The 24,009-nt window shown below is 42.2% G+C and overlaps 1 protein-coding gene across 9 annotated transcripts in view; it reads left to right on the top strand.

Annotated features, from left to right (window-relative positions):
- The window catches only part of TAFA5 (TAFA chemokine like family member 5), a 339,258-nt gene that overhangs the window by 247,001 nt on the left and 68,248 nt on the right, over positions 1-24,009 (top strand). For all 9 annotated transcript variants that reach the window (XM_079994434.1, XM_079994429.1, XM_079994433.1 and 6 more), the window contains one exon: positions 16,871-16,998. In XM_079994434.1, coding sequence (XP_079850560.1) covers positions 16,871-16,998 — 128 coding nt within the window. The remainder of the gene's footprint in view (positions 1-16,870; positions 16,999-24,009) is intronic.

The raw sequence follows: 24,009 nt of genomic DNA, 5'->3' as shown, positions 1-24,009 counted from the left end.
TTTAGTAGATTTAGATTGCCTAATATTGAAATACACTTCTAAACTAAAGTTACAGCATATGCTCTGCCTTCACCATCAGAGGCAGTATGCCAATTGCTTGGCCCAGGGGGAAAGTTTGGTTCACACTTCAACATGCCGTTCCTTAATTTGCACTTCCTGAAACAATACACAAACTGAAACACAGTTGCACTTCAAAATTCACACTTCCCTGAATGTTGCAATACAGTTCTCCAATAATTTGCGCAAATACATGTGTACTTAAGTTTGCATAAAAAGTCTACTACAACATAAAATAAGAATAAAAAACGGATTACACTGGGAGAAATGCTTGCAAAAATGTACGTATTGGAGGGAATTTTGTATATATCAGGACAAATTTGCACTACAAGGCTGATGAATTTTCATGAAGCTTCTTTTCTAAAAAATAAAATTTGCAAACTGGTGGGGAAATGGGGAGGACTCTGTTTAAGATTTGGAATATGAGATTAGAGAGGTCCATGCATTCATGGTCAGAGTCACAAATGATGGGAGTGCTGTTGTAGTCAGGTTCTATTTGCAGGCATCCATAGGCATCTGGTTGGCGACTGTGAGACCAGAATGCTGGGCTTGATGGATCATTGACTCATTCAGCAGGGCTTTGTGGAAGTGCAAAGCAGTGTTTCCAAAACTTGGGTCTCCAGCTGTTGATGGACCACAGTTCCCATCATCCCTGACCACTGGTCCTGTTAGCTAGGGGTGATGGGAATTGTAGTCCAAAAACAGCTGGAGACTCAAGTTTGGGATACACTGGTGTAAGGATCTGAATGCATGCACACACATTTTTGATCATATGGGTGTTCTACAAAGTGCTGCTGAGCTGTATGTGTAATGTCTCTTTGCTGCTGAAGTGTGAATGGGTCTTTTGCAAAGCTTTCAGAGCATTGCCTATTAGGGCTGGGCGATATCAGCTTTTCAACGTTGCGGTGTATCACCAGCCAAACATCGTGGTTTGGCGATATACTATGATGTCGGAAAAACAAGATGCATCGGCCTCTGCCTGCGAGACACCAGGTGAAACTGCCCCAGCTCTCACCTCGAGAACTGAGGTGGTTTCACCCAGGCTCACAGGCTGGGAGATTGTAGCTTGTTTGTGCTCTCAGTCACGGGGAGGGAATGTTCCCCTTCCCAGCTGAGACAGCCTCGGTGCTCTTGTCGCTCGCAAGCAGGCGAAGCATAGGGGCTCCTTTAACTGCTGGCTGCAGGGAGAGGCAACCGTGCTCCCCTCAGCTAAGCAGTTTCATAGAGCCCCCATCCTGCTGCTGGCTTGCAGAACACAGTGCCAGGTGGGGGCTCCTTTATCTGTCTGACTGAAGCAAGGGCAACTGCACACTCCTCGGTTGAGCAGTTCAAAGATCCAGAGGGAGGAACAAGCTGTATCGGTGTCTTGCTGATACAGCTTGTTTCTTCCTCTCCGTCGTATGAGGAGCAGGAGATAGGAACTCTTGACTCGCTGCTAGCAGAGTGAGTCAGGATTAGTGGTGGTTTCACCAGTGATATACCACTGACATTGCGGTCTGCTCCTCATAAGGGTCCTGGGCAATATATCGCCCAGTCCTATTGCCTATATATAAAACAATAAGGACCATGTTTATCCCACCTGGACTTCCAGCCATCCAGGTGCCTATTTTTTATGTGCAAGATATTGGATCACATACCGTATTTTTCACTCTATAATACGCACCAGACCACAAGACGCACCTAGTTTTTGGAGGAGGAAAACAAGAAAAAAATATATTCTGAATCTCAGAAGCCAGAACAGCAAGAGGGATCGCTGCACAGTGAAAGCAGCAATCCCTCTTGCTGTTCTGGCTTCTGGGATAGCTGCGCAGCCTGCATTCGCTCCATAAGACGCACACACATTTCCCCTTACTTTTTAGGAGGGAAAAAATGAGTCTTATAGAGCAAAAAATACGGTACTCTCAAAGCTAGGTTATGGTCAGTTGGAGATCTGTGCGATAGTTCTTACCCCTTCTGTCAAATGAAAGAGCCAAATACATAGTTTCACACAAACTGTCCCGGAAAGAATCAAATGCTGCACGTTAAACGTAACAGAGGCATGCTTTCATTGCAGATAACAGACACTTTTTAAAGAGCCTTCTTATCTAGTTGCCTTGTGCCCTCTAACACTCCCATGAAAAACGTGCATGCTGTGTTCATGAGGATTAGTTTATTCAAGGCCAGGGACGTTTTCTTAAAAAGCACTTGTGTGTGTTTTTTGAAAAGCCTGAGCGTTTAGATTTCAAGAAAGATTTCCATGTACAGTTCGGGTTCACTCTGGAATAATAACTACTTTTTATATTAGTTGTGTTTGCTTAAATGGTGCTAAGAAGCTAGAATGATAAACACTTTGACCTTTTAGTGAAGTGCTTTTATGTTGATTTGAAATGATAAAAACTCATTCATACCAGATGTGTATGTGTGTGCGCGCTCACAGTAGAAAGAAGTCATGCTGGTGTTTTTTTATATAAATGTAAACATTTTGATGAACCTTTTATGAACATCCTCTTCATTATGAAAGACTCTCATTTTTTAAATAGTACTCTCCAAATCTGGAAGAGGTGAATAAAGCCATGTACTCTTGCTTGAAAGATCCCAAAGTGGGAGACAGTAGCTTCCTGAGTGATATCTCTTGACTCTGAGTCAGAAAGCAGACTGAGAACACATAGCATGAAGCACCTCAGTATGTTTGCTCGTATAAGCTTCTTGTTCTTTTTAAGTATCATACAGTCCTACCTTGGATTCTGAACGCCTTGGTACTCAAACGTTTTGGCTCCTGAATGCCACAAATGCAGAAGTGATTGTTCCGGTTTGCAAACGTTCTTTAGAACCCAAATGTCCGACAGGGCTTCCGATTGGCTGCAGGAGCTTCCTGCAGCCAATCAGAAGCCATGCTTTGGTTTCCGAACGTTTTGGAAGTCGATTGGACTTCCTGAATGGATTCCGTTCAACTTCCGAGGTCCAACTGTATAAACATCTGTCTACAAACCTGAAGGGCAAGTATTCCAGCTTCATGAATTCCATTTGGTTGTTGGGTGTCTGATATATACGGCATTCCTCAATTTTCCAGTATGACAGTGAGCATAGTACAGTGATACCTCTGGTTATGAACGGGATCCGTTCCGGAGGCCCATTCACAACATGAAAAGAGTGCAACCCACAGCGGCATGTCTGCGCATGTGTGGGTTGCAATTTGCTGCTTCTGCACATGCGTGTGACGTCATTTTGTGCTTCTGTGCATGTGCGAGCGGCGAAACCCGGAAGTAACCCTTTCCGGTACTTCTGGATCGCCGCGGGACGTAACCTGAAAGAATGTAACATGAAGCAAACGTAACATGATGTATGACTGTATTGGAACTGCAGTGGTTGTTTATAAACTTCTATCACTTTGCCTTAGAAATTTCTACAACCTTTAATTAGATAAACCTGCCTTGGTTTCACTGAAGCATAGATTGGTTTGTGGGGCGGAGGGCAGCTCTTTCAAGCACATTCCATAGGTAGTCTCACAGTAGTGATTACTGAGATGAAGTGATGCATATTCTGCCAATGGAATATTCATGCTGTTTTGATGCCGGCAGATCTGTCCGGTCAGCATTCCTTTCGGTAAGAACTGCAAACAAGAGACAAGAACTCTTCAGAAGTAGTAGCCCTTAATTGATTAAATTTAGTTTTAAAGGTCATCGGTATAGTAAGAAGAAGAAGAAGAAAAACCCGCACATATGGTAGCCTTTTAATAATCATTTATTCTTTGTACCCTGCCCATCTGACTGAAGACTTCCAGCATATGTAAAAGCATAGCAAAATATTAAACCTTAAAAAGCTTACCTATACAGGGCTATTATATTAGGATTGGAAATGAAATAGTTGCTTCATTGTCAAAAGGAAGGATGTGTGTTTTGTAACATCCTCGATACGTTGGGATCATTTTGAAAGAAAGTTATTTTTTGCCCCCAAAAGAGTGAGTAATGCAGTCCTGCAACAAAGGGGCTGATTCATTGCAGTCTCTACATACAATTCAATGGGGCTCACAATTCCAGCATTCTATAAAACTTTAAAAGTGAAGAATAATCAATGAAAATATAGTGCTTATAGTGATAATTCATGATAATATAATAATAATAATTTATTATTTATACCCCGCCCATTTGGCTGGGCTTCCACAGCCACTCTGGGCAGCTTCCAACAAAATATTAATATACAGTAATGCATCAAACATTAAAAGCTTCCCTAAACAGGGCTGCCTTCAAATGTCTTCTAAAAGTCTGGTAGTTGTTGTTCTCTTTGACATCTGATGGGAGGGCGTTCCACAGAGCGGGTGCCACTACCAAGAAGGCCCTCTGCCTGGTTTCCTGTAACCTCACTTCTCGCAGTGAGGGAACCACCAGAAGGTGCTTGGCACTGGACCTCAGTGTCCAGGTAGAATGATGAGGGTGGAGACGCTCCTTCAGATATACTGGACCAAGGCTGTTTAGCGCTTTAAAGGTCAGCACCAACACTTTATTCACATAAGTTATTAGCATTTATATGCTCCAGGCCAAATACTTTATTAAACATTTGTCTTAAATCCTTACTCTAGGGGCGGCTAACCTGTGACTCTGAAAATGTTACCGTACTCTGCCAGCATGGCTAATAGTCAGGCATGCTGGGATATGAACCACCCCTGACCCAATAGCAGGCCAAATTGTATATATTCCTCTTTAGCTGAATTGCAGCCACAGGCACCTGAACATGTTCCTTCCTGATACCTTGTCATCTTCCATACACTCAAGCAAAGACCATCTCTCCTCATATGAACTGACCTGGACCCTGCAGCCATCAACCGTGGCCCTTCTTTGTGTGGCTCCTCTGCAAGATGTCTGGAAGGCAGCAACACGAGATTTTTGTCTGGCACCTTTGATAAATATCTTTTGGTGCCAGAAAATTTTGTTGTTGTTGTTTAGTCGTTTAGTCGTGTCCAACTCTTCGTGACCCCATGGACCAGAGCATGCCAGGCACTCCTGTCTTCCACTGCCTCCCACAGTTTGGTCAAACTCATGTTAGTAGCTCCGAGAACACTATCCAATCATCTCATCCTCTGTTGTCCCCTTCTCCTTGTGCCCTCCATCTTTCCCAACATCGGGGTCTTTTCCAGGGAGTCTTCTCTTCTCATGAGGTGGCGCAAGTATTGGAGCCTCAGCTTCACGATCTGTCCTTCCAGTGAGCACTCAGGGCTGATTTCCTTCAGAATTCATAGGTTTGATCTTCTTGCAGTCCATGGGACTCTTGAGCCTCCTCCAGCACCATAATTCAAAAGCATCAATTCTTCGGCGATCAGCCTTTTTTATGGTCCAGCTCTCACTTCCATACATCACTACTGGGAAAACCATGGCTTTAACTATACTGACCTTTGTTGGCAAGGTGATGTCTCTGCTTTTTAAGATGCTGTCTAGGTTTGTCATTGCTTTTCTCCCAAGAAGCAGGTGTCTTTTAATTTCATGGCTGCTGTCACCATCTGCCTCTCACTGCCTCCATTTCTTCCCCTTCTATTTGCCAGGAGGTGATGGGCCCAGTGGCCATGGCTAATTAAACCCATACAGGTAATGCCGACACAGAACCCCACACTTAACACTAAATAGAAGAATAAAAGTGTAACCACCCCACCCCACCCCACTTACCACCCCTTCCCCTTCTTTCCCCCTCTTTTCTTCCTAACAAATAATAAAAATAAATGCTTGATAAATTAACAAAAAAAAAAAAAAAACCCCAGAAAAACTCTGTTATATCCTGTTTCCCCTTTGTTTAAACCAATTCATGAACCAAGAACGTATACAGTGACCACTAATGATGAACCATATTTTGTAGATATTACTCCACATTTATTATGCTATTTTTGTGATATACAAATGACATGAGAAAAATTGGTATGCTTATTTGTATGACATTATTCTTGTTTATAAAACCCAATAAAAAAATTATAAAAAAGACTAATTAAACAATCTATGGCCTTTCAAGCTGCGGGGAGGGAAGGAAGTACTGATTTTGTTTCTTACTCTGTTGTGTATTTTTGTTTTTCATATTGTAAACTACCCTGTGATCATCAGGTGAAGGGCGGTATAGAAATTTTAAAAAATACTCACTAATTCAAATTCTAGATTGGAGATTCATCACGGAAGAGACTAGCCTGTTTGTTCATGTTGTTCTGTACAGTGACATGCACATTGATTGCTATATATATATTAAACATTCTTTGTGTACGGCATACTTCATCTCAGAAATCCTTACTGTCTATAAAGTAATTTACAGACCTGTCAAGCAGTGCAATCTGGTTATCTGATTGTGGCTAGTGAAAATGGGCAGGGATTTTTGTGGCTAGCCTAAGATTATACTGTGGATTTCACAGATTGCATTCTTAGCTCCTACAGCAGCTCTCAAGAATCACAGCATCAGTTTACAAGCTGTTTCACAGCTTCATGCATCCCAGTATTCTTCTGTTTCTTTCCTATAGGCATTAAACACAATTTTCTTATTGATTTCAGGCCTCTCATTTTAAGGTACTTAGGAACATGATATATTGCTAGATTTTTTGTGTGTGCGCACCATTCTAAAATGTGGTTTAACGCAACCATAAGTCACAGGCTTACCACAGAAACTTCTTGATGTTTGTTATGCCTTACCACAACATTTTATAGAACCGCAGAGATTTCTCTTGACCTCCCTATTCAGTAATGCATTAAATACTACACATTGCCTCTCTGGGAAAGGCAATGCATTGAAATGCTATTGTACATCTCTGAATGTTGTTTATCTCAATATTCTGCAGAAGCAAATATGGATAACAGCCGCATATTTGCACTGGAAAGATTGATTCATTTTTAAAGCTGAATTTTTCATACGAGATTAATGCTTTCTGGAGTCCCTGGAGTCACAGAAACAATGGCAAATATTAACTTCTGTTTAACCAATACTTTATCAATGTAATCATGTGGACTGGAATGATCAAAAGGGCAAATTTTGAGAATGAAAGAACAGAGTGAGCTGGGGTTAAATATTAAAATTTGCTATGGGTTGCAGTCAGTATTACATGAGCAGAAGGCAAGTTCATAGAATAAATCTTTCTTTTCCCCTTCTTCCCTCTGCAGCTGTTATGGCAGTGCAGAAATTGATGCCCCAATCTCTGCTATATCAGTTTATAAAACTGTACACTCCCTGTCTATTATTGGTCTTCTAGTGAGAGTAAGGTAAAGGTAAAGGGACCCCTGACCATTGGGTCCAGTCGTGGCCAACTCTGGGGTTGCGGCGCTCATCTCGCTTTATTGGCCGAGGGAGCCGGCGTACAGCTTCCAGGTCATGTGGCCAGCATGACTAAGCCACTTCTGGCGAACCAGAGCAGTGCACGGAAACACTGTTTACTTTCCCGCCGGAGCGGTACCTATTTATCTACTTGCACTTTGACATGCTTTCGAACTGCTAGGTTGACAGGAGCAGGGACCGAGCAACAGGAGCTCACCCCGTCGCGGGGATTCAAACCACCGACCTTCTGATCGGCAAGTCCTAGGCTCTGTGATTTAACCCACAGTGTCACTCGCGTCCCTTCTAGTGAGAGAGACCCATGCAATAACTATTTCTAAGTTTTGATTGAGGAGTGTGTAAGTAGTAAGCCTGATAAATTTTTGAAACCATACACAATCATGCGTAGTATGAAATAATTATTATTATAAAATAATTGTTCTATTTTTGTTTTTAACATCTAGCATGAACAAAGTATCAGTATTATTTTTCAAACAAGGAGTACCTTAAAAAAAAAAGGAATGTACTTTTGCATTAATTTAATTTCTGCTTTATATATCCATAAAGAGTTTCCACAGATTGAGGTTGAATCCTGACAAGACAGAAGTCCTGTTTTGGGGGGACAGGGGGCGGGCAGGTGTGGAGGACTCCCTGGTCCTGAATGGGGTAATGGTGCCCCTGAAGGACCAGGTGTGCAGCCTGGGAGTCATTTTGGACTCACAGCTGTCCATGGAGACGCAGATCCATTCTGTGTCCAAGGCAGCTATCTACCAGCTCCATCTGATACGCAAACTGAGACCCTATCTGCCCGCAGACTGTCTCGCCAGAGTGGTGCATGCTCTGGTTATCTCCTGCTTGGACTACTGCAATGTGCTCTACATGGGGCTAACTTTGAAGGTGACCTGGAAACTACAACTAATCCAGATTGTGGCAGCTAGACTGGTGACTGGGAGTGGCCGCCAAGATCACATAACACCAGTCTTGAAAGACCTACATTGGTTCCTAGTATGTTTCCGAGCAAAATTCAAAGTGTTGGTGCTGACCTTTAAACCCCTAAATGGCCTTGGCCCAGTATACCTGAAGGAGCATCTCCACCCCCATCATTCAGCCCAGACACTAAGGTCCAGTTCCGGGGCCTTCTGGTGGTTCCCTAACTGTGAGAAGCAAAGTTACAGGGAACCAGACAGAGGGCCTTCTCGGTTGTGGCACCCACCCTGTGGAACGCCCTCCCACCAGATGTCAAAGTGAACAACTACCAGACTTTTAGAAGACATCTGAAGGCAGCCATGTTTAGGGAAGTTTTTAGTGTTTGATGTTTTATTGTATTTTTAATATTTTGTTGGAAGCCGCCCAGAGAGGCTGGGGAAACCCAGCCAGATGGGCGGGGTATAAATAATGTTGTTGTTGTTGTTGTTGTTGTTGTTGTTGTTGTTGTTGTTGTTGTTTATAAATAATGTTGTTGTTGTTGTTGTTGTTGTTGTTGTTGTTGTTATAGTTTTGCTTCCTTTTTTGTTTTTGTTTTTTGCTTTTGCCAAATGTGGAACCACCTTGAATTTTTTTTAGGAAAAACTAGGAAATCAGCGCTCTGTGTTTCCCATTGATTTCTGTCCCTTTATAACACACATCAAAATGTGTGAACAATGTGACAGGCTTTAGCTGTCAATCAGAATTTCATTATGTGCGTCTATGACATCAGATGCATATCTAACAAGAGCTTTGATTGGCAGGAGAAATAATCAATTCATATCACGTCCATGTCTATCAGTAACTGATATTCCAACACATGGATTTTATTTATCAGCCAGGTATTTTTATTTTAAATTGTTAAAATTTGATTGCTTGTCAAGGGTAGATGGGTGGATGAATGGATGTATAGACAGATGAAGCTTTCAACCTAGATCTGCTTTTCCCCTCATAAATCTGTTGCAACATTGTAAACTTCCAGAAACAAAATAGTTTTGCTAGCTCTGTGGGGTGGGGAATGCGTGTGTTATTCTTGTGGGAAGGGATTACGTACAGTTCTTTTAATACAACACATTTGATGGATAAATGAAAGCAATAAACAATGTACTGCAGTCACACAATAAACCAATCAATCAATCAATCAATCAATCAGTAGCTGAACTGGGTTCCATACAGTCACACACAAAAAAGAGCCACAAAAATGCAAAATAAATCGCAAAAACAGACAGACCTCAGCGTAACACTCCAAACAGAAGCGTAGCACTCAAAATAGAGCATGTTTGGCTTCCGGAATTCCCCCCCCCCCCAAACCAGAACACTTACTTCCGGGTTTGCAGTGTTTGGGTTCCAAGTTGTTTGAGTACCAAGGTGTTTGAGAACCAAGGTACCACTGTACTGCTAAAAACATTCCTGCTTAGAGAAGCCTCCCCAGATGCTTGGAAAGTAGAAGTAATTTTAATCTGTTTCAGTAATCTAACTTTTGCATGCTTTAAAGTAGGGTTGTATTCCCCCCCCCCTTGATTTCACTGTTTTATCTTTAAAAATCACTTTGAGGTTTCATTTACAATCAAACAGTGTGTGCGTTTTATGAAATAAATAAATAAACTTGTTCTTTGCTGTATCTAGCAGCAGGAATTTGTTTCAGCTTAGTGCCAGCAGTACGATATCATGAACTGCGTTGATGCCCTTTGGTTTTCTTGGGGGCGGGGGGAGCAAAAATTATTTCAATGATAGCCACAACGAATACCTTTTATGTCCCTTTGCATATCAGTTTGCATTTTCTGCTTCCTGTTCACTCTAACAAGTTGGGTTGGGACAAGAACATTTATCAAGGATTCTGGCTCATCCACAGGGTGTACCATAGAAGGAATATGATAAGGATGCCATTGTTCCCCCCCCCTGTCACTTTATTTTACCATTTTATAGCTTTATGACATTTTAATGATTTCATTGTACACTGCATTGGCATTTTTATGACCTGTCGATGTATGAATATTCTGTTAGAATCTTGCTAACGCTAAGTTAATTTTCTCTGGTGAGCGTTTCAAGATTGCCTGGGTACCCCTGTGTCCTCCCACCTTGAATTCCATTTTGGGAGAAAGACGAGATATAAATACCATAAATGAGCTGGTTCGTTGACTACCCCTATGCTGCCTTGGGTGTGAAAATGAGGTAATAGCACTAGAAGTTGAGTGAGCTTATCAAAAAACTTTTTTCAGAGTTGTTCAAGAGTATATAGACTTCTTGGAAGATTCCAGAAGAAAAGGTGGGTCTAGAGGATTAAGACGAAAAGACTGATAAGAGAGAGGAGAGGTTCCAAGAATAACTCATAATTGGAGCTTGCTCCAAATACCAGGGACACGGGTGGCACTGTGGGTTAAACCACAGAGCCTAGGATCAGAAGGTCGGTGGTTCGAATCCCCATGATGGGGTGAGCTCCCATTGCTCTGTCCCAGCTCCTGCCAACCTAGCAGTTCGAAAGCACATCAAAGTGCAAGTAAATATATAGGTACCGCTCCAGTGGGACGGTAAACGGCATTTCCGTGTGCTGCGCTGGTTCACCAGAAGCGGCTTAGTCATGCTGGCCACATGACCTGGAAGCTGTACGCCGGCTCCCTCGGCCAATAAAGTGAGATGAGCACTGCAACCCTAGAGTCGGTCACGACTGGACCTAATGGTCAGGGGTCCCTTTACCTTTACCTAATACCAGAGTGGTGAGGTGGCTAGTCTGACATATCCAAGCGACTGGTTAGGATCTCTATTCCCTTCCTTTCCAAACACCAGGAAGGATGCGAAACACTGAGCTTAGAGTGAGGGAATAGCAGCAAGCTGCTTTCGTACATGACTACCCAGTATTGTGTCCTCTGATGGGCAGTGGCTGTCGACATGCAGAGGGCCAGGAGGCCAGCTGGCATGCCCCAACTCGGACTTCTCCTTTCATCGACCCGTGCTCCGACATAAATCAGCGACCCGGATTTCAAAAGCCAGGGCATGCTATTAGCAGAGTGTACCGCACACACAGAATAGGCGTGAGGCTTGTGAAGTCATGCTACAGAATGTGTTCTCCCTAGCAGAGAGCGCGTGTTGTGGTGGGGGATACAAGCCACCCCATTGTTGCTGGGCGGATTTGGGAAGGGACCCAGGCAGTGAATTGGTTAATCAGGTCTCTGGGGAGAATTGCTTGTTGCCAATTTTGAAGGAGGGGTCAGAGGTTTTAAATACTGGTCGCCCAACTTTGAGCGCCCTCTTGGCTGCTTGCACCGGATCACCCACCCACCCTCCCTGTATTGGGGGGGTTGTTCGCTTGACCTTGCTATGCCTGTTATGGGGTCATCTGCTTTGAGGCAGGGACCTGGTAGGAATTTGTCTATTTGGTTGATTGGCTGGTGCCATTTGGTTTTGCCTACTGCGTAGCAAATCGTCACAACTTGTAAGGTTGGCGGTTAGGCATTGGTTTTGGAATTGGTTGGAGGAGGGGTAAGTGCCTACCCCTCCAATGGTGGTGCGGAAAGGGAATTCCGTTAAAGGAATCCAGGGGCTTGCCATTCTTTCCGTCCTTGTCCCTGGCATCGGACTTGGGCCGTGCAAGCCACCAGGAGCATGAGCGTGAGAAGTGAGGGACTGAGCCCCAGCCTCATTTTCTCCCCAAAAGTTGTTTCCCGCACTGGCTTTCGCTGGAATCCGGAAGTCAGTTCTGTCCCCCTTGGCAAGGACAGATAGTCGGAACCAATGCCTAAGCAACCACTCACTTGGGTGTATTTAAATAAAGTTGTGGCCAAAATCGTGCCGAAAACCCAAACCAAAATTGATGTGTGATGTGTGAGTTATTGGGGGGAGGCTTGGGGGCCTCGACACGCAACTACAGATTTATTAAACATAAATCAGAACAAAGAAACATGTCTTCTCTCATGTCGTCTCGGAGAGAACAGCAAAAGCTATACACAAGCAGAAGTTCTTAGCATACTGTGCTGGAATGTAAACAGACATGTGACACGCAACAATCTCATGCCTGTTCCTTAAGGTGGAATGGAAATGTCAACAGTGGCTCTCCTGGGGTTTTAGGCAGAGATCTGTTCCCGCTTCCTCATCTTTTGAACGGGAGATGCCAGAGATCAAGCCTGGGACCTTCTGCACGGGAGGAATGCTCTGCCCCTGAGCTCTTGCTCCTCCCAAATGCTATGTGAAACAGGGAGCTGCCTTAAGAGAGCCACAGCTTAAACCTCGCAATATTTCTTGCTACTTTGACTCCTAGTACTTTGCCTCTTCTCTCCCATGCCCCTGCAATACCTCCACTAGCTGTTTCCTCTGGCTCCCATTAACTCTGACATGCTCAGCATATTGGCAACAAAGCAAGATGTCCCAAAAAACCTGATCCCTGTAGTGGTTTCTGCTGGCATGTCAGAGATCAGTTTAAATTTTACTTTCCTTCCAGTACACTAATTGAATACAGCAGAGCGGAACAGCAGGGGATGGAAACAGAGCACAGTGATTCCTGACAAAGATTTCTCTCTAGAGGCAAGCATTCAATTAACATCCCTTGTTAGACAGCAAAAACTAACTACCCTGAAGCTATCTGACTCTTATTTGTTCTTTCCCCGAAAACTAGGATTTCAACAGTTTGGGAGATATTCTCTTCAGAGTTTCAAAATCTCATGCAAGCCCTTGTGGCCTAGCTTATCCATGCTAGGTGGTCAGCTGATTTAGATATAAATTGGAAATGTTAATTTGAAAGAGGCCAGTGGTTTCATAAACTTTGTGCCTTTGGGAAACTTTACAGAGAGAAATATCTGAAGCAGGCTGGTGGTTTTATCAATATTCAGGAGATTTTGCAAACGGAGTTCTCATGGTTGCTGACACATTTTAGTGTATAAATTCATATCAAAGGTACAGAAAAGTACAAAAACCTGATAAATATGTGTGTGCACATGTTCACATGTTCTGTCTTAATCCTGTTTTCCTAATCGTGCCCAGTTTAAGTGTCATAGTGTTTTCAAAACAGAGCTGGGTGTTTTGCTTTGTTCAGATCTTCAGAGGAAGGGGATTTCACTCTCTTAAATAAATAAATAAAGGATCAAATCGCTATCAACCCTGTATTAATATCCTTGCTATTCATACTTTACATGTAAACAGTAAGTGCAAAAAGTCCTCATTAGTCAAAGCTAAATATCATGGTTCAGTACAAGGAATTAAGTACAGTGGTATCTTGGTTCTCAAACACCTTGGTACTCAAACAACTTTGAATCCAAACAATGCAAACCTGGAAGTAAGTGTTCTGGTTTGTGATTTATTTATTTTTTTAGAAGTTGAACCTGCTGCATTTTGAGTGTTATGCTTCCCTTTTGAGTGCCAGAGTGCATGGAAACACTGTTTACCATCCCACCGCAGTGGTACCTATTTATCTACTTGCACTGGTGTGCTTTCAAACTGCTAGGTTGACAGGAGCTGGGGCAGAGCAATGGGAGCTCACCCCATCGTGGGGATTCAAACCACCGACCTTCTGATCAGCAAGCCTAAGAGGCTCAGTGGTTTAGACTACAGTGCCACCCTAGTGTATGACGTGATCCTACTATATATTTGGATTCCCCACCCACGAATGTTCACAGGGGATTTCCAGTTACTGTTGTTCTTACTTAGAGTATAGACCTGTGGTGTATAATGACAGTTTGTGGCATTATTTCTGTCAGTATTTCCATCTGGGGAAAATGATACAGGCAGTCCTCGGTTTACCCAGGGGTTACGTTCCAAGGCACCGTGCACATTGGTGACGTCATGTATAATTGAAACCCATTGAAAAAGACTGTAAACACCCCATTCCATCCCACCCCCATCCCTGTTCTGCCCCTTTAGTGATGTTTCAGTGACATCTTTATGACATTTCTGGACCATTTCCGGGTTGGGCACAATGTGCATATACATGACCATGCACATATTGAACGTGTGTAGACAGGGCTTGCCTGTACCATATGGGGAGAGAAAAGCCTTGCTAGAGCAGATAGCCACACGGCTATGCTTAAAACCCCAGCCATCATATCTTGCTGTGGCATAGATCTATCACTATGATAATGTTGACTTCAAAGTTCTCAACACACACATAAAGAAAAACGCCTTGTTTGCAAAGGAATAACTCATACCCAACATATGATGAAGAAAGAGAGGAAGTTGTCAGGGTTGCTTGCTTCAAACAAACAGACAAGAATATGGACGAATGCTGGTCGTGCCCAGAAATAAAAAAAAATTCTGGGACACGATCTACGAGGAAATGAAAAAATTACTAAAAATTACATTTCATAAAAAACCGGAATCATTCCTTCTTGGAATTCTAACTGATAATATTCAAAAAGAAAGATTAAAATTATTTTTCTATGCAGTGACGTCGTATCAATAGCCAAGTATTGGAAGGGAGGCCATATACCAAATAAAGAAGAATGGCTACAAAAATTGAGCGAGCACTTCAAACTCACTAAGTTGACGGAAGCCTTAAGGAACAAGTCAAATAAAATAGTCCAGAAGGAATGAGATTGTTTAAATACCTAGCTATCGAGTCAAGGTTCAACAACCAATGTTTGGCTGTGTTTAGAATAAACCCATAAGTGGGAAAATGTCTCCTTATACCAAGATAAGGAATATATTGAAACACAGAGAAATGGTACTAGTTATAGGAAATGAACCACCATGAGGTCGACAGAAGTCGAAATCAATAACCAAAAGTATAATAGAAAGAGATTCACCCCAGAAGGGTCAGTGTTCAGGTAAAGAATAGTCTGGGATGACTATTATAGTTACCTTGTATTATACTTAATTTTTTACTGTTTGTGTTTGTTCTGTTTTCTTTCCCCCCCTTTTTTTCTTTTCTTTTTCTTTTCTTTTTCCTTTCCTTGTGTATTCAGTAGAAATGTCTGTATTCTTTGTTTCATTTGTATCTGTATAATAATTCAATTTTTTTAAAAAAATTCTAACGAATATGGATGAATGCATTCACTAGATCTGTAAAATCCATGAACCGGAGCCAAATAGGTTCCATGGAAGAAAATCCACACCCTGGTCCAATTGGTGCATGTCAGCTGCTTCCAGCACTTATGAGCCCATATCAGTTTCACAGTCTTTACAGGAGAGGTCAGCGTGGAGGTTAAGCCAGCAAAAGATCCATCTTCATTGATTGCACCGCTTCAGAGATGAATCTTGTGTGCTGGCTCTGCTGGTCCCTTTCTCCCTTGAACTTGGGGCAGCTTATTTTAAGTGAGGACCATATGATTACTCATCTGTCATTTCAAGGTCTCTGACCTGGAGTGTCATAAAGACTTTTTTGTATTGTTGTGGTGGAATTTAATTATGGTCACATTGGCTGTGCTTGCAAGGAACACCTCAGGCTCCAACCTACACGCATACCCTTCATCTAACACAACTGCAAGGAAGAATTTCAAAGCTTTTGCTTCCATTTTGGATTAACCAGAGCTTGCCTTTTCATCCATATCTGGATAAACTGTGATTAATCTGACCTATGGTTTGTCGAAACAAGCCAACTTCATACCGCATTTGATGAACTGACCTGTTTCAGCAACCATAGTTAAGATCAACCACAATTTAGGGTTCAGAAATGACACGAAAGTGTGGTTAATCTGAAATGGAAGCAAAATCATTCAATCTCCTTATAGTTGTGCCCAAGGAGAAGGGTCATGCTATACGTTGGTTAAGCATTTTACAGAAATGGAGCATTGATGTATTGTCAAAATAAAGCGTGTTCTCCCTGAAATGAGAGCACGTGTTGCGGTAGGGTCTGCCAGGCCAACCCTCTGTTGCCAGGCAGGTAAAATTGTGATGGCCTGGGGCAACGATTGGATGGCCGGGTTGCTGGGACAAATTGCATGTAGCAATTTGGGGGGTGGGACCAAAGGCTTTAAATAGTGGGGCACTCAGCTTTTGCTTTCTCTTTCGCTGAGTGCATCGGATCACCCGCCCATCCCCCCTGAGTTCCAGTTGACCTTGCTATGCCTGTCATGGGGTCATCTTCCGTTGGGGCAGGGGCCTAGTAGGAATTTTGTCCATTTGCCTGATTGGCTGGTGCCATTTGGTTTTTGCCTACTACTTAGCAATTCGTCACAACTTGTAAGGTTGCAGTTACACATTGGTTATAAAAATTGGTGGAGGAGGGGTAAGGATAGGCTGGGCCTGCCCCTCCAATGATGGTGTGGAAGGGAATTCCGTTAAAGGAAACCAGGGGCTTGCCACGATTTCGTCCAATCCCTGAAATGGGACCAGGGCCAGCAAGCCTTAGGGAGCAGGTTGGGTGAGCGGTGAGGGACTGTCACTCAGCTCAACTGATCCCCAATATTGTTTTCCTTTCACTGGCTTCCGAGGGAGTTTGGAAAGTCAGTTCTGTCCCAGGTGGGGGGACAGATAGTCATAACCAATGCCTAAGCAACCATTCACAGATTATGTATTTTAATAAAGTTGTGGCCAAAATTATGCCAAAAACCTTAAACAAAAATTATGTCTGATTTGTGAATTATTTTGAGGGGTGGCTTGGGGACCTCCACACGCAAGCAAATCTTGTGGACAGGAAAACGTGAACTATAATCCGATTTTTTTTCTCTTTTGTTGTCCACAGCACGCATTATAAAAACAAAACAGTGGTGTGAAATGCTTCCATGTTTAGAAGGAGAAGGCTGTGATTTGCTAATCAATAAATCAGGCTGGACCTGTACACAACCAGGTGGGAGAATAAAGACAACTACGGTAAGCCTTTTCTCTTCTTTGTATACCTTTGCGTTCCACCTAAACTAAAACTTTTCACTCATCAAACAGGTGTTCAGCCATAAATCCCACACACAAGCACACCATTAATATGTGTGTGGAATCCAATATGCTTAGGTATCTGTCAGCATTTATAAGTTATGCTTGGCCATTGCCATATGCACTCTGGAACTTGTCGCCTTGCCTGCTGCATGTGGGGTGGCCTTTGAAGACAGCTCAGATACTTCAGATGGTCCATAGGATGGCACCAGAGCTTCTGTTGAATATAAGACTCTGGAAGCATGTGACACCAGTTTTATGTAAGTGGCTAAATTCAGAGTGGTGCTTTTCCTCTTATACTTAAATAACTGGATCTGAAGCACCTTCTCCTATATATGTCCCTTTGAGATGTTGCCTAAGGCATCACCACTGTTTGAAATAAGGTTTTCTGTTACTGGAAATCTGTCGGTTTGGGTGCTAGAATCTGGATTATGAAAGTCTAAGCCTAGAAAGCCTTACAAGGTCTACTCTGTTAGATTTCTAGGCATTCAGGGAAGTCAAACTGGTAGCTGGCTTTTTACGTAAGAAACTTTTAGATGAAAATTTGAGTTGCTTTTTGAGCATTCTTGATGTGTTTGATGAAACTTTTAATACGGTTTTATGATGATTTTGATCTCTTTTTTTATTTTGACTGTAAGCTGTTTTGAGCACCTTCAGGTGGGAAACTGAAATATAAATCAATTAATGCAAATAATTCAGACCAGGAAAGTTTAAGGGAAATGTCACCGTATCAAATATGTGGCTGAAATCATTCTCTGAGTTATGCATTTGGCAAGACCCTATTGCTGTCTTTACACCTCACTTCCCACCTGATCCTGGCTGTCCATCAGATGCCTAATCACCCTAAGCAGCTTACACAGCTTAGTTTCACTAGGCCAGGACAATATTCATTGGCAACCTGCTCCCCCTTCCCCAGGAAATTTACTTGAGATGTACTTCCTTTGACTGTCGTTCACTCATCTTTGTATCCCTGATCCCACTGGTTCTATGCCACATTTTGTTGCAGAACTAATCAGTGAAAACTGAATCATCATAATATGTGAAGAGAAACCAGCATTAGAGTCTAAAAATAACAAGATGACTGTAATTTGCAAATTTGCAAGTGTGTAACCCCCCCCCCCAGAAATGTTGCAGTGACTTTAAAGTAAGTCAGTGTGCCCCCTTTTTAAGGTCAAACTAGACATGGGCATTAACCCATGTTGTTTGGCCTTATGTTTTCTTCCTTTTTGTTTTTCACAAATAATGGGTGATCTGGATTTCAAACAGTGGCATGGGGAGAGGCCTTAAATCTTTGACTGCTGCATTCAGGATTGTGCAATGTGAAGAAGGTCCCCATCAATCCAGAGACATGAAAGTTCTAGACATGTCTTGCGCCCAACTGGAGAAGAGGAGGTTAAGGGGTGATATGATAGCCATGTTCAAATATATATAAAAGGATGTCACATAGAGGAGGGAGAAAGGTTGTTTTCTGCTGCTCCAGAGAAGCGGACACGGAGCAATGGTTCCAAACTACAAGAAAGAAGATTCCACCTAAACATTAGGAAGAACTTCCTGACAGTAAGAGCTGTTCGACAGTGGAATTTGCTGCCAAGGAGTGTGGTGGAGTCTCCTTCTTTGGAGGTCTTTAAGCAGAGGCTTGACAACCATATGTCAGGAGTGCTCTGATGGTGTTTCCTGCTTGGCAGGGGGTTGGACTCGATGGCCCTTGTGGTCTCTTCCAACTCTATGATTCTATGGTGAATCACCAAGCAGAGTACACCTCAGCAGTTGCCTGACCTCCCAGGCAATTGACAATTTCCTTGTTTTTATTTCCCAGCACATATATATTGAGTCTTGGGGGCGTGTTTTATGGCTGGTGGACCGTGTTTGGCTTGGTGTTCACATTGTACAAGCTTTGTTTCATCCCTCTGAAGCAGCAGGGGTGGTGGTAAGCAGCAGTGTTCATATTGGGACTAGGATGGAGTGGGGCAAAGTACAAGCAATGTCAAGGGAACTCTGGTTTGACAGTGGCAGCCCTGGAGATGTGTGCACATATTGCCACCACCAAAACTGAACTCACCTATTTTTTTTTTTAAATAAATTTTTTATTAATTTTCCAATTTTTAACAAACACAACAAAAACAACATAGAAACAAACACATAAATTCATAATTTCTTAACCTTATTTCCATAAGCCTCTTTTCTCGGACTTCCCCATACCTTCCCCTTTTTGCATCCTTTTATTTTTAACAATTATTCAACAACCCTTTTAGCCAATTAAATATAAATTCATTCTCCCTTTCAATTTCACCCTAAATCAAACAAAATTTACCGCTGTAATTCTACGTCTTCCTCTCCCTTAGCATTTTAGCACTCCTCAATTTTATAGTAGCTCTTAAGATATATTTTAAACTTCTTCCAGTCTTCTTCCACAGTCTCTTTCTCTTGGTCGCGGATTCTGCCGGCCATTTCTGCCAGTCCCATAAAGTCGATCACTTTCGCCTGCCATTCCTCCAGCGTGGGTAGCTCTTGTGTCTTCCAATACTTTGCTAGAAGAATCCTTGCTGCCGTAGTAGCGTACAAAAAGAAGTTTTTATCCTTCCTCGGCACCAGCTGGCCGACCATACCCAAGAGAAATGCCTCTGGTTTCTTATGAAAGGTGCATTTAAGTACTTTCTTAATCTCATTATAAATCATTTCCCAGAAGGCCTTAATCTTTGGGCAGGTCCACCAAAGGTGGAAGAAGGTACCTTCAGTCTCTTTACATTTCCAACATTTGTTATTGGGCAAATGATAAATCTTCGCAAGCTTGACTGGAGTCATGTACCACCTGTAAATCATTTTCATAATGTTTTCTCGTAAGGCATTACATGCCGTGAATTTAATACCTGTGGTCCATAACTGCTCCCAGTCAGCAAACATAATGTCATGACCTATGTCCTGTGCCCATCTAATCATAGCTGGCTTCACTGTCTAAAACTGAACTCACCTAATCTCACCACTGCCATGCCCCTTCGTCTTCCTGGTGAGTGTACCAATACCACCAGGAAAACTCTACTGCTTGTTCCCAGAGAATATTATGTGCAGTATCTTTTCCCCCCAATGGACTATTAATTATATATTGTGGTTTCACTCATTCGTCTTTATTAAGGCTGAGTTCCACAAAGATTGTCCTGCAAGTATTGTGAGCTGTGCTTGTTAACTGTATCATAAATGGTCTAGAGTAAGGGATGAGAAGCAAAGTTTCCTGATGATGTAAAATTGTTCAGGGAAGCTAAAGCAAAAAGGAATTGCAAGGAGCTCCATAAGGATAGCTCCAAACTGGGTAAATGGGCAGTAAAATGGGCAAAGGCAGCTCAACATAAGCAAGTATAAACTGATGTACACTGGGGTTAAAAAAACACACCCAATTTTACATGTACTGTATGCTGCTGAGGTCTGAATTTGTGCTGGCTGACCAAGAATGAGAGAGACATTGGGGTCATAGTGTATAACTTGATTAAGACATCAAACTGGTGTGTGATATCTGTGAAAAAGGCAAATGCCATCCAATGGATCATTCAGAAAGGGTCTTAACAACTAAACTTTTATTTATCATAATGGTGTTATACAAATCTATTGTGTGACTACACCTGGAATACTGTGTACAGTTCTTCTCTCCTCACCTCAGAAAGGATATTTATATGTTGGGGAAAGGTACAGAAAAGGGCGACCAAAATGATCAAGGAGTTGGTTCCAACATTTGGAGTTGTTTAGTTTAGGGTAAAAGGGAGAGCAGCTTCTCCTTTTCACGTTTCAGGGATATAACTTGGCAGTGTTTTCAATGCAAAAAATGCACTATTCTGTTGGTGTTATAGGGGAGATTAATTTTAGCACCAAAGTGTATATATATTGTCAATGATCCATCACTACTTAATTGTTACTTAATTAATTCCTTCTTTTACATGATGCGATTATAAGGCATGGAGCTTAACAGAACATTCATGCTCCAGTTCCTCAGCAGCTAACCTTTTTCAACTTCTGCGATTTTACTGCTAAATTGGCTGAAGTGGGAAATTAAGGAGTATGAAGAAGCTAAAAGAGAGCTCACAGTAGATAAAGGGTGTAATTACTCTGACACAGAGCTCAGTGCTTGGCTAGTAAAATTTACTAAGGATCCAGCTTCACCAAGGGATGTGACTTTCTTAATAGAGTTTACTTACACACAGAGCAACTTAGCATCCCCCACTATTAATATAAATGACATGCTGGTTGGGTGGGAAAGGTAATTTGTTCCTTAACATCAGCTTTATTATACTGTAGTTCGTTTCTACTAACTGAAATCCAAGTGAATTTTCTTTTGCTACTATTTCGTACAAGCCCAGCCCCAAATAAATCAATCTATGGGCTCAGTTAGATCAAACCAAGGGAGTTGCCTCCATACTTGCCTCCATCCTAAATAGTGGCAGATTTGGAAATAAACAGGTTTTTCTTACCATTTTATATCAGTAACCAGTTATCTGAACATGGGGGTGGGTGTCAGCAAATCTGCCAGAACTATAATCCTACTTCAAGCAGTGACTTCACCTGTAAAACGTTTCTTTTTCAATGCCAATTACTATAAAGGAGCAATAATTATCTCCATGAAATAATGGAAAGGGAGAAAGAAAGAAAAATGTATCTGATATAAGGCCCAAATGGATAGCTGTTACAATCCTGGAAGAAATCTCAGTCTGATCACACAAATATTTGCATTGGTATCCCATACCCTCCCATACTGATCAAAACCAAGACACTTGTTTTTTTGGTCCTGAGCTCTCGTGGGAGCTAGATGATTCGTGCCACAGCACTGGCCAAAAAATGGGACATTCCAGGATCCAATCAGAACTAAGATCACATAGCTCTCCCTGGGACAATGGTTCAATTACTACTGGTGTGTGTGTTTGAGAGGGGGGGGGAGAGAGAGAAAGAGAGAAAATCCCTCAGCTCAGTTATAAATGGGATGCTTTGCATTTCTCAGGTTTAATCCCTAGCAGAAGCGTAGAAAAGACAGGTGGTACCCAGTGCAGAAAATTTCTTGTCACCCCCCCCCCGCAAAAATGGTTTTACAGTGGTACCTCGGGTTGCATACGCTTCAGGTTACATACACTTCAGGTTACAAACTCCGCTAACCCAGAAATAGTACCTCAGGTTAAGAACTTTACTTCAGGATGAGAACAGAAATAGTGCTCTGGTGGCGCAGGGGCAGCAAGAGGCCCCATTAGCTAAAGTGGTGCTTCAGGTTAAGAACAGTTTCAGGTTAAGAATGGACCTCCGGAACGAATTAAGTACTTAACTCGAGGTACCATTGTATGTTATTTCAAATTTTCTTACATAGGAATGTGGATTCTGGGCCCCTGATAACAAGTAGGCGACTGTGAACAGATACTTAAATCTACAGGATGGATTGTGTTTTGGCTCCACTGAATTGAAAGTTCAGCCTTCACAACATATGAAAACGCCCAAGTAAACAGTTATTTTCGTGGAGGAGGGTCAAGATATTAACTGATATGCATGAAATTTCAGATATAGCTATATAATCCCTAGTGTAGTAAGATAAGAGCTTTGGAGCAGGCATTTTTTTTAAAAGAAGTTTTTTTATGAACCACCCTAGTAGGGCAGTAATTGTTCCTTGATAGTTTGTCACCCCCCTCCATGATGGTACCTAGGGCGAACCCTCTGCCCCTCGCCCCCCTTCTAACACCCCTGATTCCTAGTGTTGTTGTTGTTTAGTCATTTGGTCATGTCCGACTCTCCGTGACCCCATGGACCAGAGCACGCCAGGCACTCCTGTCTTCCACTGCCTCCCGCAATTTGGTCAAACTCATGCTGGTAGCTTTGAGAACACTGTCCAACCATCTCGTTCTCTGTCGTCCCCTTCTCCTTGTGCCCTCCATCTTTCCCAGCATCAGGGTCTTTTCCAGGGAGTCTTCTTTTCTTCTCTTCTCATGAGGTGCTGGTCCCTAGTATCTTCAGCTTTTTTTATATACAGCAAACCTTGGTTCCCAAACGGCTTAGTTGCCAAACAAATCGGCTCCCGAACGTTGCAAACCCACAAGTGTTCTGGTTTGTGAACGTTTTTTCGGAAGCCTAACATCTGACGCAGCTTCTGCTTGAGTGCAGGAAGCTCCTGCAGCCAATTGGAAGCCACGCCTTGCTTTTCAAATGGTTTTGGGAGTCGAACGGACTCCAAGAACAGATTAAGTTCGAGCACCAAGGTACCACTGTATACCACTGCATATGGTCTCTTATCATGCCAAATTATCTTCAGTTCTTCACTCTTTTTGCGTGTGTTTTTTGGGTGGAGATTAGTTTATAAAGTGGCATTAACACAATCCATCAACCAGTTCAAAAAGAAAAAAACACACCAAAGATCAGCTATTACAGAAACAAATCTACAGAGCGATCTGTTGAATTGTTGAGATTAAAATGTCAAAAAGACACTTCCAGTTGCTGGGATAGTTGCAGTATTAACTTGAACCTCTTGCTAATCCTATATATTCTTTCAAATCCCCTATGCTCTATAAAATAATATGTAATATTATTTATGTAATATTTTTATGTAATATTACTTTAATGATCAGCAAAGGGTCACCCAAGTCAAAGTATGTAACAGTGATGAGATATTAATACTAAGTTTGAAAATATTAATATTTTCCATTACCTTTTCTGAGTACAGATGACCTGCAGGAAAAGGGTTCTTGCCATGGGCTTCTGATTTTCATCTGTTCTTCATCCCCTATAGGATTAAGTCAGTTTTCATTGCACATGCGTAGATTACAGAGCCAATCAATGATGCCAGTGCAAACTTTTTGCTCCAAGCTTCTGTTTAATATTATGCTCTTGAATCATTTTATTTTAAAGCTTTCCCCTTCTTGCCCAGAAGTTGTCAGTGGGTGATCAATATAATTCTCAGGATTAGTAATTAACTGTTAATTATCTAGTAGCTGGTAATGC

Source organism: Podarcis cretensis, assembly GCF_951804945.1.
Source record: "Podarcis cretensis genome assembly, chromosome: 10".
In the NCBI taxonomy this organism is placed as follows: domain Eukaryota; kingdom Metazoa; phylum Chordata; class Lepidosauria; order Squamata; family Lacertidae; genus Podarcis; species Podarcis cretensis.
The sequence above is the reverse complement of the archived record's forward strand: the minus strand, read 5'-3'. Positions and strand labels throughout refer to the sequence as shown.